Source organism: Symphalangus syndactylus, chromosome 24, assembly GCF_028878055.3.
Source record: "Symphalangus syndactylus isolate Jambi chromosome 24, NHGRI_mSymSyn1-v2.1_pri, whole genome shotgun sequence".
Classification (NCBI taxonomy): Eukaryota; Metazoa; Chordata; class Mammalia; order Primates; family Hylobatidae; genus Symphalangus; species Symphalangus syndactylus.
In genome coordinates, this window is record NC_072446.2 from 27,790,539 (window position 1) to 27,808,470 (window position 17,932).

Genomic DNA, 17,932 nt, shown 5'->3' on the forward strand with positions numbered 1-17,932 from the left:
TTCCTAAGCAGAGAGCCACAGATAAAAGGCCAGGTATCTCCATGAGTAGCGACTCTGTGTTCACCTTATCTTATGTAAAGTTACAGATCATGAGACGAATACGTAATTGAATACATAATTACCTGCTCTTTTTCTGAATACATAATTTCCCTACGTGCTCTTTTTCTCTTGCAATATGTGGATTTCCAGACCCTCCTTCTTTCCCCTCCAGCCTGCTTTCCCCTTTAAATACTGAAGCCCTTAAAGTCATCGTTAGAGAAAGGCACAGACCTCTCTACTGGGCGTGTCCTTAACCTTGGAAAAATAAGTGTCTAAACCGATTGAGACCTGTCTCAGACACTTTCTGGTTTACAGAAGCATCAGGAACACAGTAGCTGCTCAATAAACAGTGAGACTGTAAGCTGCTCCCCGTAAGTGTGTGGGCTACCCTGGGTGCCGTCTTTGTCCCTGCATCCCAGGGCAGGGCGTGGGAGGGCCTGGCTGTGTTTACTAGATTCATTTTAATTGTAACTAGTTAGGATGGGGAGGACCACGGGTGTCCTGGCAGGCAGGAGGACCTCCTGGGGCCTGTTGATGCCCTTCACTAGGGAAACTGCTTCCTTACGGCTCTCGGCTGGAGGAGGATGGTGTGCCGAGGGCCCCAGGAGCAGGCCCTGTGCCAGGTCCTTCAGCCACAGCTGGTAGCAGAGGCCTCTCCAGAAAGCATTCTGCCCCGGGACACTCAGCTTGCCCCGCAGACTCAGGCCAGCACTGAGGAAGTGAGTGCAGAAGCTTCCCATGGAGGAATGGCCAGGCCTGGCACCTGTGGCCGTGAGAGCTTCAGAGAGGGTTAACCTGGTTTGCCCCTGTGACTTTGCCTCCGACACATTTCCTCTTCTCCACAAACAAGAGGATTCCCAGTCCTTGCCTTCACAACACTTGCCAAGAATTGCAGGCAGGATGATAATAATAGCTTCAGTTGAAGAACATGGAGGAATTACCTTCCTAATACTCACAATACCCCTGTGGAGTGGATACTCACTTTTTTTTTTTTTTTTTTTGGCAGAGTCTTGCTCTGTTGCCCAGACTGGAGTGCAGTGGCGTGATTTTGGCTCACTGCAACCTCCACCTCCCGGGTTCAAGTGATTATCATGCCTCAGCCTCCCAAGTAGCTGGGATTACAGGTGCGTGCCACCATGCCTGGCTAATTTTTGTATTTTTAGTAGAGATGGGGTTTCACCTCATTGGCCAGGCTGGTCTCGAACTCCCGACTTCAGGTGATCCGCCCGCCTCGGCCTCCCAAAGTTCTGGGATTACAGGCATGCTCGCCACTGCACACAGCCAGGTACTCACTTTATACAGCCATCCTGTGGGTTGGGCACTACTATTTATTCCCACTTTACAGATCAAAAAACTAAAGCACCAAGAGTTAGGATAACGGTTGCTAAAATTTATTTTATTTTATTTTATTTTGTTGCAGACTACCACAATTACTACTTGAGACTGTCACTGCGACAGTTATTACTGTTACTACTTGAGGCCGTCATTACAGCAGTTACTACTGTTACTGCCTGTGACTTCATTACAGGACTGAACAAAGGGACGAACGTAGAAATGAAAACTTAAGACAAAAGAAACTGTTTTAAAGGAAGGGGCCAGGGGAAGAAGAAGAGAACTCCTTGCTTCTAGTGAGCAAAGGCAGCCCCTGAGCTTCCACAGCCCTTCCTATTTATTGGGTAGAATGAGCAGGGAGGAGGTAATGACTGGTTAGCTGGTTGACTGATCACAGATTCATATTGTTACTAACAGGCTTCAATTACGCCTAATCACAAGAAACACTATGCTTGGAGAGTGACTGCCCTCAGCATTCCTTCTGGGTGGCAGAAACAGTTTGTCACTTTGCCAACATTCTGCATTTATGAGAAATAGTTTGCTGCTTACTCATGTGGCTTCCAGTGGTATAATGAGTTGATCATGATCCTCAATCTTTCAGCCTCCAATATTATTTTATTTATTTATTTATTTAATGAGACAGAGTCTTGCTCTGTCCCCCAGGCTGGAGTGCAGTGGTGCGATCTCGGCTCACTACAACCTCTGTCTCCCCAGTTCAAGCAATTCTTGTGCCTCAGCCTCCTGAGCAGCTGGGATTACAAGCGTGTGCCATCATACCCAGTTAATTTTTGTATTTTTAGTAGAGATGGGGCTTTGATGTGTTGGCCAGGCTGGTCTCGAAGTCCTGACCTCAAGTGATCTGCCTGTCTTGGCCTCCCAAAGTGCTGGGATTACAGGTGTGAGCCACCGTGCCCGGCCCTAAATTTTTTTGTAAATCACATAACACTCTCAACAATCCTCTGTGTTGAGTATTGACATCCCCATTTTAAAGAAGGGGAAACTGAGGCACAAGGAAGTTAAGTACTTTGCCTAAGATGATAGCACTAGGAAATAGCAGAGCCAGGATGCACACCTGGGCAGGTTGGCTGAGCCCACTCACTCCACCACTGCACAGCGGCAGCTCAGCTGTGAGGTCATGGGCCTGAGTCCCAGCTCTACAACTCCAGGGCAACTTGTTAATCACTCTGGGTCTCAGTTTACTCATCTCTAAACAGGGAGTATTAGTGGCACTTTCCTTTAGGAATGTCCCAAGGATGACGTGCAATGGTGTGGACAGAGCACTTGTCAGAGAGAGCCTTATGTATGGGAGTCCCTCGGTGCACATTCCTCGTTCTTGTCCGTGTTCTCCCTGTTTTGGGGAATGTTATCAGAATTTTGCCTGGAAATGTATTTAGGGTTTACCCTTGCAGAACCAGACCCATGGAAATTCTCAATCTGTGAGAGACCAACAGCCATTGTCGAGAGTCAGATAAACTCAGGTTGGACTAGCATCCCACCCCAGCTGTAGACCAGCTTTTAGACAGCTCACTTTCCCGGGCGTTTTCTTATCCCTGAGCTGGAGTTAGTTATATTTGCCATGCAGGGGCTCTGTGAAGGTTACATGGTTCAAACTCAGCCTGTGATTCTCAAACTAAGGTTTCTGGAGGGGGTGATACCTGAGATAAGTGATGGGGGCTGGGCAGCACGGGCCTCTGCGACCAACAACCGTAACTGGGGTGGGTAATTTACAAACACTGTGTCTGGGAATTGCCCTCATTCTCAGAACCCTCCTGCCCTTCCTTGTCCTGCATCTCCCAGGCTCCCCTTTCTTCCACCTTCCCGGCAGGTTTGACTCATGGGAGGCATAACTGGAAACTGGGGGATAGCAGCAGGCAGAAGCCAGGGCAGGTCTCCCCACCTGCATCTACTTTTTGTTAGGTCTACGAGGCTGCGTCTCCTTAGCGGCTGCAGCTCCCAGCAGACAGCCTTGCCGGGTTCCCATCCTCTGCCTGCTGGTGCCAGCTCTGGGCTCTGCCCTCCCTCTGCCCCTCCACCCCGAGGGCTGGTGTTGAATTTCTCCTCTTGCATCACACGGTCCCCTACTTGGCGTCTCAGGTGGGTAACTAAGTCCTCTCATTAAATTCCTTTTATTTTATTATGTTGAGTGAAAGATGTCATTCATTATAGAGCACCTACTGTATGGTTGTATTAATGCGAAGTTCAAGAACAGGAAAGCTCATCTATGGTGACAGAAATCAGAACAGTGGTTGCCTTGGGGAGCAGAGGGATAACTGGGAAGGAGCCAGAGGGAACTCCCTGAGATGATGAAAATGTTTTATACCTTGATTGAGGAGTTGGTTACATGAGAGTGTACGTTGATGAAGACTCGTTAAACCATATGCTTAAAACCTGTATATTTAACTGAGCGTAAATTATACCTTTATAAAATTAGTTTAATAAGAAGAAATCCCTGTTTAAATACCAAGAGTGTTTTGTAATTTCCTGCTTGGATCCTAATGGAAATACAGTTTTACTTTTTAAACAAACACAGGTAGACCATGGAGGAAAATGTAAAATTTATGTATTTGGTGTTGGGTGTTTTGTTTTTGTTTTTGTTTTTTGTTTTGTTTTGTTTGTAAACAATAAAACATGAGACTTCGAACAATTTCACCCTTGGGTTAGTTGATTTCAGGCTATGCTCCCCAGTCCCTGGGAGGCAGCTTTCATTCTCCCTGCTCTTCTCTGGTCAAAAACGCTGGGAAGCACTGGTCTGTATAAAGTGCTAGTGCCTAGCACATAGTAGGCGCTCAAGAAATGTTAATTATTGGCTGGGCGCAGTAGGTCACGCCTGTGATCCCAGCACTTTGGGAGGCTGAGGCGGGCGGATCACTTGAGGTCAGGAGTTCGGGACCAGCCTGACCAACATGGCTAAACCCCATCTCTGCTAAAAATATATTTAAAAAAAAAAAAAAAGCCGAGAATGGTGGCATGCACCTGTAATCCCAGCAACTCAGGAGTCTTGAGGCAGGAGAATCACTTGAACCCGGGAGGCTGCAGTGAGTCGAGATTGTGCTATTGTACTCCAGCTCCAGCCTGGGCAACAAGAGCAAAACTCCGTCTCAAAAAAAATAAATAAATTAAAAAGTTAATTATTATTAATACGATTTGGGTTTCATGGATCACTTGAAGGCCTGTCTTCTGGCTTTCTTTAAGACCATGTGATTTCACCTTGTGAGGTTCACAGAGAACTCCGCCCCTGAATTCTGCCCCAGATAATGGGAGGGCTTTCTCAGAAAACACAGGCCTGACACACAAGATCACGCATAGGCTTGTATTCAGGAACAATTTTACAAATTCCAGAAAAGGCAGCAGGAGATCCAGAATCTCTGTGTGCCTTCTCTTCATCCTACCCCCAGAAAAATGGCCAGTCCAGCCCAGCACCTGCTGCAGCCTCAATATTAAGGGAACGCTTGTCCCATCTCTTGCCCAGGGGAAGTTGGAGAGAAAGCTCGCCCGTGTGCATGTTTGATATAGGCTGTGTGTGTAGGCAGGGAGTGGGCTAGAGGACTCTGGACACCTTGGCCAGCCTCCTAGGCAGTGAGTTAGAGGAAAGGGGACTAGATCTTGCACCTCTGCTGTACCTCAGGGTCCAGACAGACCAGGCAGCGTGTTAATATTTGTGTCCTGCATGGTGGACCCAAGCTAAAGTGTTGCCTGCAGCCAAGGGCCTGGGCACGGACCATCTTCCATCAGCCCAGGGCCCAGGCACAGGGCCACCTGCTGGGGATGGTGGACACCATGTCCCCATTCCCAGCTGGGGTCTAGAAGGCACTGTTTTGTGGACTGCGACCCCTGGAGGGCGGACAGGGCCTGGACAGGCACAGGCGGCGCTGGGTCTCCAGTCGGCAGAAGCGGTTCTGGTTGGACACCCGGGTGGCCATGCCCAGCCCACAGGTGGTCGAGCAGGGTCCCCAGGCCGTGCTCCATTCTGGGCAGGGGACACCAGGGGGCAGGGAAGAGACAAGGCCAGAAAACTGGGGTCCTAGAGGGGAAAGAACAAGAGTTAACACTGAGCAGCCAGGGCGCAGCAGCTCAACCCACCCACCAGCGGCCACTGCAATCTTGGTCAAATGGCTCAGCCTCTCTGCATCTCAGTTTCTTGTTATGTAAATTTCCTAACAGTGGATGGCATTGAATAAAATAATGGGTGTGAAGTGCCTAGCACAGTGCCTGGTACTTGTAAGATTTCCATAAATATTAGTTATTTGGCAACCAGAGTGTCACGATGGTCCCTCAGTGAACCACGGCTTTCTCTTCTCTTTGGATAAACAGCATTTTACAGGCAGGGGGTGCCCAGCCTGAGTGGAGTGGTGCTTTGGCCCGGTAGCAAGGATGCTAAAGATTCCAGGATTCTTGTGCCAGGAACAAGATGGCAGGTTCACCACGGTCTAGCTTTTTCTCTGCTCCAAGTCTCCCTCTGTGAATATTTCGGTGTCCTTCCTTCTAGTCTTACACTAGGGTAAGTAGTCCTCAACTAGGGTAATTTTGCCTCCCAGGAAAGGTTTGGCAATATCTGGAGACAGTTTTGGTCATCACAACTGGGGGAGTGCTACTGGTATCTAGTGAGTAGAAGCCAGGGATGCTGCTAAGCACCCCGCAGTGCACAAGAAAGCCCCATCCCAACAAATAATTACTTGCCCCAATTGTCACTAGTGCTGAGGTTGAGAAACCCTGATTTCTACCCACATGTGTGTGCTGTGTATGCATGTGTATGTGTAGATATACCTGTACACGTGCATAGGGACACACTTAGTTGAGCTTGAGTTGGAAATACACCTTCTTATCCTGCTTTTATCCATAAGGCAAACTCACTGGTGTTTTCCTATGTATTTAAATGGATATATCATATTCCATCACAGGGATAATAACAGCTACCTCTGATACAGTACCATGTGCCAGGCACTGCTACAGCTGCTTAACTTGAACAAACTCAAGTAGTTCTCACAACGCTATGAAGTGGATGCTCTTATTGTCCCCATTTTACAGCAGGAGAAACTGAGACACAGAGAAGTTAAGCAACTTTCTCAGAGTCACACAGCAAAAAGGGGGTGGTGGGACTGGTGCAGATACCGTGCACCTGACCCATAACATGTGACTACCTCTTGTGGGTGGCAGCTGCATTTATGAAATCAATCCTCCTCTTTTCAGTTGCCTTTTTTAAAAAGTCACATTCATGTGATAATAATTTTCAAAAAGCAACACAGCAACAACAAAAATCTCTAAAATTGAAGATTTATAGTGGAACGGTGGGAGGTAACTGTCTTTTCTCCCTCTCTAGCCTACCCCGGGCCCACATTCCAGAGCAGCCACCTTGCCTGGTTCAGTTTTGAGTTCCTTTTTTAGTAAGCCCAAATAATAATAAATTAATATTATATTAACATGTATCAATATATTATAAATACGGTAATATTATATATTCTAAGAGCTTAGCTCTATTATATCTGTGAAATGTGAGAATTTGTTTCACATACCCTAAGCCACCTTTCCTCTCCCCGCTCTGTCACCCAGTTTTTATTTTTAATTATTTATGGTTTTAAAGTACACATATCAAAGGCGGTGGCTTTTTGTTTATCGGTTTTAAAGAGGGAGGCCTGGTTTATCGGTTTTAAAGACGGTGACCCTCCACTCCTCTTTCTTTTTTTCTGCTTTTTGAGACGAAGTTTCGCGCTTGTCGGCCAGGTTCGAGTGCAGTGGCCTGATCTGGGCTCACTGCAACCTCTGCCTCCCGGGTTCAAGCGATTCCCCTGCCTCAGCCTCCCAAGTAGCTGGGACTACAGATGCCCGCCATCATGCTAGGCTAATTTTTGAATTTTTAGTAGAGACGGGGTTTTCCCATGTTAGCCAGGCTGGTTTCGAACTCCTAACCTCAGGTGATCCGCCCACCTCGGCCTCCCAACGTGCTGGGATTACAGGGGGCAACCACCGCGCCAGGCCCTCCACTCCTCTTTCTTATCTCTCTTCTCAGCTCCGCCCCTCCCAGCTTCTGATGTGTCCCTGGGTCCTGGTACCCAGGAAGCCCCGCACCACCCCACCCCCCAGGTGGCCCTTGGCGCCCCCAGGCAGTCCTGCCCCTGACCTGGACCACCGCTGCGCTCACCTTGGGCTGGAAGGGGCTGGGCCCCCAGTCCCCCTCCTTGGCCGCACACCCACTCAGGGCAGCACTTGCCCGGGACCTCGACCCTCCTGGGATGGGGGCAGTCCCAGCTGGGCAGCCGCACGTCCTCGCTGCACAGCGGCACGCAGGTGAAGCCGCCGTCCTCGCAGCGGCAGCGGATGCTGCAGTGGGGCTGGAAGGTCTCCCCCTCCCGATACAGGCGGCCGTTCACCTCACAGCTGCCGTCGTCCTCTGCCACTGCGGAGGAGAAACCGCACCCCCATCGGTGACCCGCAAAGCGGCACAGCCCTCTCTGCAGAGCTGCCCAGATCCCGCTGCCGGAGGCAGCGGCCTCACAGTAGCTGAGCCCTGCCGAGGGCTCCAGCCCAAGATATGCACCTCTCCCCAGCCCTCCACCAGCCTGCTGGGGCACCCTGGATCCTCGCACAGGGATTGCAAGAAGACAGGCCTGGATTGACCCCCCGAACTCTGCCCTTTCTTAGCTGTGGACCTGGGCCAAGTGATTTCACTTCTTCTTGCCTCAGTTTCCACATTTGCAAGCTGGGATATAATGGTACTTATTTTGCAGGGTGGTAGAGACTACTCGGAATGATAGGCGTAATGATCACAACATAAAAGAGACATTCCGTAGGTCCTAGCTACTCTCTTACTGTCATTAGTATAGTTACCATGTATTAATAACGTTTAAGTATTCTATACACACTGAAATTTCATGCAACAAAGCCATTGTCCACTTATGCTGTAGTCATCACTGTCAGGTCAGGGCTTAATTTGCTGGCTGTGTGTCTTTGAGTAAGTTACTTAACTTCTCTGAGTGGCCTGAACAACAGCAATGATGAGCTCAGTAATTGTACCTTCAGGTTCCATGGGATGACACGTCCGTACCCTCTAGCACACAGTGCTAGGCATGGCCTAGGTGCTCAGGGAACACTCTTTCAATGAAGCCCTCAAGATATGGATGTTATTGCCACTTCCTCCACTGGACATGAACTCCTTGAGGGCTGGGGCGGCCAATGTGTGTCTCCGCATCCCTCCGGTGGGCTCAGAGCCTATATGCGACACACAGCACTGCAGGAGTGCCCCTTAAGTGAATAGCTGGCATAAGCCTTGGCACATGAGAGACCCTGATAAAATAGCCCTACTCCTTATCATTCCAGAGGTATTTACCGTTTCCCACCTGTGTCCCAATCACTGTGCTCCTAGACAGAAAGAGGACAGTTCCTGTCTTGAGGAACTCATGGGCTTGGGGAGGGGGGACAGGTGTGAGGGCATCACCTCCAAGAGAGAATGAAGTAAGAGTGCTGGAGAAGCGTGTGAGCTGCTCAGGAAGTGCAGACGGGGAACAGCGTGTGTGTGAGACCTGGGTGGCCACTGAGCTACGTCTGGGGAAAGGACTAATTAGCAAACAGGTTCTCCCAGATCTTCTGAGAAAACCTTCCAGTAGGTCTGTACACACACGGGGGTTTCAGAATCAAAACCACACATACTTCGGTTCCAACTCTGGCTCCCACTTGTGGGGCCTGGGGCAAGTTATTTTGCCTCTCTGAGCCTTGGTACCCAGCTCACAGGGCTGCTGGGGGATTAGATGAGCTAGGGGACTTACAGCATTTTGCCCCAAGCCTGGCACATAGCAGATGCTCAATAAACGGGAGTGGGTTATGCTTCCATGTAGCATCTGCTATGTGCCAGGCTTCGGGCAAAATGCTGTAAGTCCCCTAGCTCATCTAATCCTCCAGCAGTGAAGGCCTTGCTGAGAAATAATGCTGGTAGAGGGAACAGCCAGTGCAAAGGCCCTGAGGCAGGAGTGTGCCTGGGGTATTTAAGGAACAGCAAGGGGCCAATGTGGCTGGAGCAGAGAGCAGGAGGAGATGAGATCAGAGAGGAAGCATGAGCAGGATCCTGTGGGGCCTCGTAGGCCACTGTGGGGACTTGGGCTTTTCCTCTGAGATGGAAAAGACACCAGAAGGCTTGGGGCAGAAGAGGGAGGTGATCCGGCTTACGACTTCCCAGGAGCTCTCTGACTGCTGCTTTGTGAATAGACCAGGGGCAAGGACAGAGGGAGGGAGATGATTATGGGGCTACTGCAAAATCCAGGCCAATGATGACGAGGCTCAGACCAGGGTGGTAGCCACAGAAGGGATGGGAGTGTCAGATGCCGGAAATACCATGATGAATTTGCTGGTGGGCGGTATGTGGGAGGTGAGGAAAGAGAGATGTCTAGGCCGGCTGTGGTGGCTCGCACCTGTAATCCCAGCACTTAGGGAGGCCGAGGCGGGTGGATCACTTGAGGTCAGGAGTTCCAGACCAGCCTGGCCAACATGGCGAAACTCCGTCTCTACTAAAAATACAAAAATTAACCGGGCATGGTGGTATGCATCTGTAATCCCAGCTACTTGGGAGGCTGAGGCATGAGAATCGCTTGAACACAAGAGATGGGGGTTACAGTGAGCTGAGATCCTGCCACTGCACACCAGCCTGGGTGAAAGAGTGAGACTCCATCTCAAAAAAAAAAAAAAAAAAGAGAGAGAGAGAGACGTCTAGAACGACTCCAAGGTCTTGAGCCTGAGCCATGAGAAGGATGCAGGTGCTCTCAACAGACTGGGGAGGCCGTTCTGGGGGGCGGAAGATCAAGATCCCAGCATTGGATGTGCTGTTACCACGATGGTGAATCTGCAGCACATCTCACAGCTCAGAGTTGTCCCTTAGAGAAGAGCGTTCAACGAGTAAGTGATAGGAGAGGTTTTTGGCAGCGTGTTCCCTGCAAACCCCTAGACTGAGCCTTTGCGATGTCTTAGCTGGACTCTTTGGGGTTCACTAGTTCCCGGCCTCTAAATTCAGTTTAAATCATTAAACACTGTTGAGCACCCATCATGTTGACAGACCAAGGTGGGAAGTTGCAGGAAGGACCAGGGACCCAAGTACACCTTTGGCCTGCAGGTGTTTGAAGTCTGAATTAAGACGGAATAAGAAAAATCCCTTAATAAAGTTATTAACAATCACAGCCTATGTACTAATCAACTGCTGCATGTCAGGCAGTTGAGCAGTGGAGCTCGTGGAGCCAGCTCCCTGAGTCCAGATCTCAGCTCTGCTGCTTATGAGCTGTGTGACCTTGGGCAAGTTGCTTAGCCTCTCTGTACCTCTTTTTTCCATTTATAAGAGAAGGGTACCTACCTCATGTGGTTGTGAGATTAAATGAGTTTATATTTGTGAAACCCTCAGTGTCTTACACATGGTAAGGGCTGTGCAAGTGTAAAATAAACTCTGTGGGTGCTGTTTACACGTGTCACAGCAAATGTAAATAACAGCTTTGTAAGCAAAGTGTTACTTGTCTCAATTGTTCTTCAGATGCATTTTACTAAGCAATCATCCCTCAGCCTGTGTAACAAATCACCCTCCTTATCCTTACAATACTTGTAAATAAAGTGTTTCACATGGCGTTATTAATCTTTTTTTTTTTTTTTTTTTTTTTTTTGAGATAGGGTTTGGTCTGTTGCCCAGGCTGGAATGTAGTGACGCAATCACGGCTCACTGCAGCCTCAAACACCCAGGCTCAAGCGAGCCTCTCACTTCAGCCTCTCAAGTAGCTGAGACCACAGGCATGTGCCACCACACTCGGCTAATTTTTTTTTTTTTTTTTTTGATAGAGAGAGGATCTCACTATTTTGACAAGGCTGGCCTAGAACTCCTGGGCTCAAGTGGTCATCCTGCCTCAGTCTCCCAAAGTGATAGGATTATAGGCATGAGCCACTGTGCCTGGCCTGTTGTTTTTTAACAAGGCTTTTCCTACAGATGAATTCATTGTCAATGATTCATGAGCTTCTCTCTCTCTCTCTCTTTCATTCTTATTTTTGTAAAAGTGTGACATGCACATAGATGAAAGAGGTAAATTGTTCTACAAGGCTTATTATTAAAAAAGAAAAAAGAAGAACAATCTCTTGCCTCTTTGCATTTCTCTAAAGTGATGGTTCCCAACTGGAGATTTTGCCCCCTGGGGAAATTTGGCACTGTCTGAAGACAGACTGTCACGACTTGGGGGATGGGGAGTGCTCCTGGCATACAGTGGGTGGAGTTCAGGGATGCTGCTAGCAGTCTTACCATGCACAGGACAGCCCTCCCAAAACAACGAATTCTCTGGCACCAAGTCGCTGGAGCCAGCTTGCAAAGCCCTGCCCCAAAGCATCAGAGGACACCAAGGCCTAGAAGAGTGGTGAGGAATGTCACATGCTCGAGTGACTGCCGAATACATGGCAAACCCAGGATCCCAGCAGTGCTCCAAGGGCCCCCACTCTGGGAGAAGACAGAATGAAATGTTCCTTAGAGCCTGTTGGATCTGGTCCCATGCCGTGTGACGTGAAGCATGTCCCTTAATGCTGGTGAACCTCAGTTTCCTCATTCATAAAATGGGTCTGAAAGTACTTCCCATCATAGGGTTATTGTGAGGATGATGTGACTTGTGTAGTAAGTGCTTAGCACAGTTCTGGACACATATTATGCCCTAAATAAGAGGTTGCACTTTTATTCTCCCCAAAGTGTTGTAAGGATCCTGAGAAGGGAATGGTGGCGTCTGGTTTGAAGAATCTGGGAGGGCTTCTCAGGGGAGAAGCTGTTTGAACTCGGCTTTGAAAGTTGGCAATGATTTGGACAGGTAGGGATGGGGAAAGATTATTGGGGTAGTGAGATGGTTTAAGCAGAGGCCAAGAAGGGAGAGGAGGGAGTGGGGAGTGGGCTTTGGGCCACCAAGTTCAGCTGGAATGGATGGGGTACCTGAAGTGAGCATCCAAGGAGGTAGAGAGAGGAGGGCTGCACTTTGATCCAGGACACCACAGCCTTGACCTCCCGCTCACACCCCACCCCCCCTCAGTCCTGCAAACCTGCTTACAGAGGCACAGGGCCCCCCGGCCACCGGGTCCTGCCCCGGGCTGGCAGACCAGGCCCTGGCTGGCGTCGCAGACGTGGAGTTGGTCGCAGGGCTCCCCCAGCCGCCGTGCACATACCCGGCAGCAGCCACAGCCATCCAGCACCAGGGGTACTCCCAGTGGGCATCGGGTAGGTGGCCAGGGGCAGGTACATGGTGTCGGGCACAGCTGGGTACACACCTGAAGAGACAGAGACCTCACTCAGCCACGGGCTTTCGAGGTGGGCAGTGAGACCCTCACAACCAGCCACCTCTCTGCCAGGCTGGGCAGCGTGGTGTCCACACCTTAGCCTCAGAGACATGCAGGCCTGGCCTCGAAGGCCAGTAGTCCCACAACATGCCCTAAGAGGCAGTATGGCATGTAGTTATGGGCAAGGACTCTGGACTAGAGTTCCACTTCTTTATTTTTTATTTTTATTTCTGGAGTCAGAGTCTCACTCTGTTGCCCAGGCTGGAGTGCAGTGGCGCGATCCCAGCCTCACTGCAACCTCCACCTCCTGGGTTCAAGCGACTCTCGTGCCTCAGCCCCCCGAGTAGCTGGGATTACAGGCGCCCAGCACCATGCCTTGCAATTTTTGTATTTTTAATAGAGATGGGGTTTCACCATGTTACCCAGGCTGGTCTTGAAATCCCGAGCTCAGGCAATCCGCCCGCCTCGGCCTCCCAAAGTGCTGGGATTATAGGCATGAGCCACTGCACCTGGCTAGACTTTCAGTTCTAATTCTGCCCCTTATTAGCTGAGCGACCTCAAGGAAGTTACTTAAGCTCTCTGAGCCTCAGTTTCCTCGAAGTATCTAACTCAGAGGATTGCTCTGAGGAGTACATGAAATGTTGCACAGCAAACCCTCAGCACAGGGCCTGGCATGCAGTAGGCGCTCAGTGCACTTAGCTTTGATGATCATTGTTGTTAATGATGGCAGAGGGCTCAGCCCCGGCCCTCTGGGAGCTTGCAGAAAGGCAAAAGCAACAAGCCGAGGATGACAACGGCAGGGTCTGGTACATTTTCCAGCATATGGATACTTATCTTAGGACTGAATAAATCGAACCAAATCATGGATGTTTTTGGCCTTTCGATCCATTCAGCATGTTTCCCAGCTCTGCATGTGCATCACATCAGCCAGGAGACTTGGGAAAATACAGACCCCCCAACCCACTCTGGGGCTTACAAAATCAGAAGTCCCACAGTCAGGGACCTGGAATCTTTATTTTTAAGAAGCTGTCCAGTGGCTTCTGAAGCTCAGCTAGGTTTTCAGCACCTCTGCCCCAGTCTAACCTCCTCCCCATGCCAGGTACAGATGGGAAAACTAAGCTCCAGAGAGGGACAGGGACTTACGGCAAGTCAGTGTGTTCGATTCAGGGCTGGGAGTGTCCCAGGTCCTGCTTCCCAAGTGAGGACTCAGGGACATGGGATGGGGGTAGACTGTCCATAAGCCAGGGACCCATTCCCCAGTGACAGGATCAGGGTATCAGCCCATGTGGCCTGCCTGCCCCTCGCCACCCACATCAGAGAAACAACCAAACCATACAGCAGGTGCCGTGGGCTCCCTGTCTGCCCATTTGGAGGTGGGGACCAAGAAGGAAGTATAATTCAAGATGCTTCCAGTGGCCCCATCTGTGGGGGGCCAAGTTTGTGTTTAGTAAGATCCTTAGGGGATGAGGGTTTTATCTAGAGGAAGGGAGACTTGCAGTTTATAATGATGGAATTAATGACCTTATATCTCCTGTGCAGCCCCAAAGCAGGCAATGACCCCTTTGCTCTGCCTCACCCTCTGCCCCACCCAGTGCCCCCCCCACCCACAATCCTGCAAACCTGCTTTCAGTTCCCAGCAACTCCCACGCTGGCCACTAGGAGCCATTGCAAACTGGCTGACCAGCCTCTGGTGGGGGCCACAAAGTAGGAGGCGATCACGGCCCCCACTGAGACAGCACTGAGTAGCAGATGGACGCACGGAGCTAGGTGTCTGGCTGCCTCACAAGGGAGTGGGTCCCATCGCTGCAGGCTGTTCAGATTCTAGAGACGGTGGCCTAGCCTCGCCCCTCAAGGTGTGGTCTGAACTAGCAGCAGCAGCGTCACCTGGGAGCTTGTCAGAGAGGCAGCATCTGGAGCCCCTCTATAAATCCGAAGCTGAATTTTTATATAATAAATCCGAATCTGCATTTTCTTTTTCTTTTTTCTTTTTTTTTTTTTTTTCTGAGATGGAGTCTTGCTCTGTCACCTAGGCTGGAGTGCAGTGGCACGATTTCGGCTCACTGCAACCTTCGCCTCCCAGGTTCAAGCAATTCTTCTGCCTCAGCCTCCCAAGTAGCTAGGATTACAGGTGCATACCACCATGCCCAGCTAATTTTTTGTAGTTTTAGTAGAGACGCGGTTTCACCATGCTGGCCAGGCTGGTCTCAAACTCCTGACATCATGATCCGCCCACCTCGGCCTCCCAAAGTGCGGGGATTACAGGCATGAGCCACTGCGCCCGGCCCGAATCTGCATTTTCATAAATCCACAGGTGACTCGCATAGAAACGGTCTGGGCTTTGGGGTTCTCTTCTAAGTCAGAGGTTCAGCTCCCTTGGCTTGTGGGCAATGGAGAGAGGACTGTCAGAAGTGACTCTCAGGTCCCTCCCATCTGAAAATAGGAGTGCCAGGAAATAGACCAGCAGCTGTGCACCTTGGCTCCCACTGTGGACCCCTCTACTGGCCATGCTTGTCAGGGGGCAGGACTCTGTAGGCCCTGATACCCAGGAAAGGCTATTAATGATATCAACTATTCTAGTGTACAATTATCTCATGTGATACCATATGTACGTCATGTGCCAAGTGCCGTTGTCTCATTTATCCCTCCAATGTGAGGTGCCATCATTATGCCCATTTTAAATATGAGAAAACTGGAGCTCAAAGCGTGTAGTAACACAGCCAGTAAGAGACAGAATCAGGATTGACATCCAAGTTCAAGTTGATATCCAAGGCCCAAACTCAAGTTGTCCCATTGTGCCTCAGTTTCCCCAGGGCCTTGCTGTGATATCTGGGGTGGGGGGAGCAAGGCTTATGATATCTGGGGCAGGAGAACTGGGCATGGAGTTTTTCGGGCAAGAGTTGAGATTCAAGTTTTGCCAGTGACTTGCTACGTGACTGAACACATGGACGAACGGCTTTGGAAGGTGGAGGTGAAGCTCAGTTTTCTCCTCTGTAAATTGGAGTAGAGACAGCCTGTTTCTGAGTGATGATGGAGATTAAATGAGGTCCTGGCCAGTCCTTGATCGATGTGATTTTGCTTGTGCCCAGGTGTCTGCCTCCTGCCCCAGTCCACAGCCAGGAGCCCGGGAGCCAACGGCCAGCCTGGAAGACTTGGAGTTCTCCCTCTGAGGGTTGCTGTGGCTTTCCATGTCGTGGTGACCAAGTCCCTGTGTTTCTGTGCAGTCCCTGCTTCCTGGGACCAGGGAAGAATGGTCCCATAAGTCTCACCCTAATGGCAAGTCTAGGACAGCTTTACTTTGTTCTCTCATAATCCTGGGCCCCTTCTCCCTCCCAGAGCCCCAAGTCCCCTATTCCAACTACCCAAGTCACCCACACTGGCATCGTGTCCTACCCATCCCCTTTGGAAGAACAAACAGCAGAACAGGATGCCAGCGTGGTTCTCAGGCTTCCCGGGCACCAAGACTTGGGGCCTGAGGGAGAGAAGCTCCTGCCCATGCTCCTCAAAGCGTGAAAATACAGTGAGATCGTGGCTTGTGGTGGGGCCGATTCCATGGCTCTGGGAGCTCAGCATTTGCCGAGGGGATGACAAGGCTTAGCAGCTGTGGCCTTGGTCCAGTTTGGGCTTGGGGAGGCACAGACTGGAGTGCCTCTCCCCCTACATCCATGTCATTCTGGGCTCCACCATGGCCCTCCTCTATTGCTCTGACCTTTCTTTGCTGTGTGGCTTTGGGCAAATTGCTTACCCTTTCTGAGCCTCACTTGACTGAAAACTGGGGTTGCAAGTTGCTTACCCTTTCTGAGCCTCACTTAATTGAAAATTCCTTATGGGGTTGTTGTGCATGTTAGACAAGGTAGATGTCCCACAGGCTCTTTGGTGAATGCCCTATGCAGCATTCAGGCATAAGGCCATCACTCCACAGGTGTCTCTCCTGTCCCCCTCTAGCTAGGGCGGGCGGGTCACTCACTACCTAAGAGTCCAAAGGCATTGATGCCCTTGCAGAATGAACCTTCCAATCAGCTCGGCATCCATCCAAATGCTGGTTCAGAGTTAGGCCAAGCATGTCATGTCTTGAGTGCCCCCATTCATAATGAGGATACATTAAAGCCCTCTTTAATTTGCCCGGTAAGTTTGATGAATGATGATGAATGGTCTTCACAGAGGCCTCACAAACTGTATACCCTTCACCTGGGAAGATGCTGAGATCCAGAGAAGGCAAGGCACGTATCTGAGGTCACACAGCAGGGCTGGCCGGAGGCAGCTCTGAGTGCCAGGGAGAGAAGCCCTGCTTAGGTATGGTGGCCAGACTGTGCCCAATGTGGGGCCCTGGAGGAATTCTGCCAAGGGGGTCCTTGGCTGCGATTTTACCTCCCCACCCCCTCCACACCCAAAGAGTCAGCAGTGCATTCCAGGGCCCGGGCCTCCTTACCTTTGAGAGGAGGCAGAGGAGGGAGAAGGCCAGGAGGTGGGTCTTCGGTGTGCCTCTCATGTCCCCTGCAGAGCCAGCTTTGAGCCTGGGAGGCGGACCTGTGAGTCTTTATGTTCCGGCAGCTATGAGGTCACTCCCAGGCACACACAGGCACACGCACGCGCATGCACACACACACACACACACACACACACACACACACACTAGCTTTTTTATTCCTTGCTTTACTTCCCATCCTCATGGCCCAAAGGATGAGCCCATTTACCTGAAGGTGAAACTGTGAAGGCCACCAAGGGGGTGCCTGTCCGTGTGTGTGTGTGTGTGTGTGTGTGTGTGTGTGGGTGTGTGTGAAAGCCTGAGCCAGTACCAGCACCAAGAGCCTGTGACAGCTTGCAGGGGCCTCTCTAGCTCCTTCCAGCCCAAGAGGGTCCTAGCCCTGCTGTAGTTGCGAAACCCTATTCCAGACCCCCTGTCCGAACCCCAGCGGGGCTGCAGATACCGGAAGCATTCAGTAAACACCCCCTTTGCAGAGCTGACCCAAGGTCTCCTAAGTTCCATGGCCCTGACTCTGGGTAGCCGCGGCCCAGCCTGCGGTTTCTGGCAGGCAGATTGGCAGCCACCCAGAGGTGGGTGTGACCCAGAGCAAAACTTCCCTGGACGGCCTGTTTGCTCTTGGCAATAAGGGGCCTCCCTTGGCCTGTCTCCCGGCTCTGGAAGGGGGCCCGTGGTGGGCGAGTCCGGGCAGGCTGGACCTACTGTGTGCCGGTGCTTGCTCAGCACCGCTAGATGATGGGGTCAAGCCGAATCCATTTGGTTTCATTCAGCCGCCTCTGAGTTCGCCTCTGCAGGAGCTGGAGGCACAACACTGACCTGAGG

At 50.8% G+C, this 17,932-nt stretch overlaps 1 protein-coding gene and 1 pseudogene across 2 annotated transcripts; both read right to left on the reverse strand.

Moving 5' to 3' along the window:
* Positions 1-4,314: 4,314 nt before the first annotated feature.
* LOC134735847 (uncharacterized) lies at positions 4,315-5,040 on the reverse strand (annotated as a pseudogene).
* Positions 4,668-17,604, reverse strand: CCN5 (cellular communication network factor 5). Of its 2 annotated transcripts, XM_055266426.2 has the most exons (4): positions 17,057-17,604; positions 12,405-12,621; positions 7,508-7,762; positions 4,668-5,392 (listed from the first exon to the last, which is right to left on the reverse strand). In XM_055266426.2, the coding sequence occupies exons 1-4, from the start codon at positions 17,114-17,116 to the stop codon at positions 5,172-5,174; spliced, it is 753 nt and encodes a 250-aa protein (XP_055122401.2). In that variant the 5' UTR covers positions 17,117-17,604; the 3' UTR covers positions 4,668-5,171. The 2 variants fall into 2 exon arrangements, with proteins under 2 accessions (XP_055122401.2, XP_055122402.2); XM_055266427.2 differs by lacking the exon at positions 7,508-7,762 and having other exon boundaries at positions 12,397-12,621; positions 17,057-17,225.
* Between the last annotated feature and the right edge of the window lie 328 nt (positions 17,605-17,932).

Excerpts from the sequence above, each read along its gene's own strand:
- CCN5 (XM_055266426.2), bottom strand. The coding sequence starts at position 17,116 with ATGAGAGGCACACCGAAGACCCACCTCCTGGCCTTCTCCCTCCTCTGC. Across the intron at positions 12,622-17,056 it reads TCCTCTGCCTCCTCTCAAAG|GTGTGTACCCAGCTGTGCCC; the intron begins GTAAGGAGGCCC and ends CTGTCTCTTCAG. Across the intron at positions 5,393-7,507 it reads CCAGCCCCTTCCAGCCCAAG|GACCCCAGTTTTCTGGCCTT; the intron begins GTGAGCGCAGCG and ends TTTCCCCTCTAG.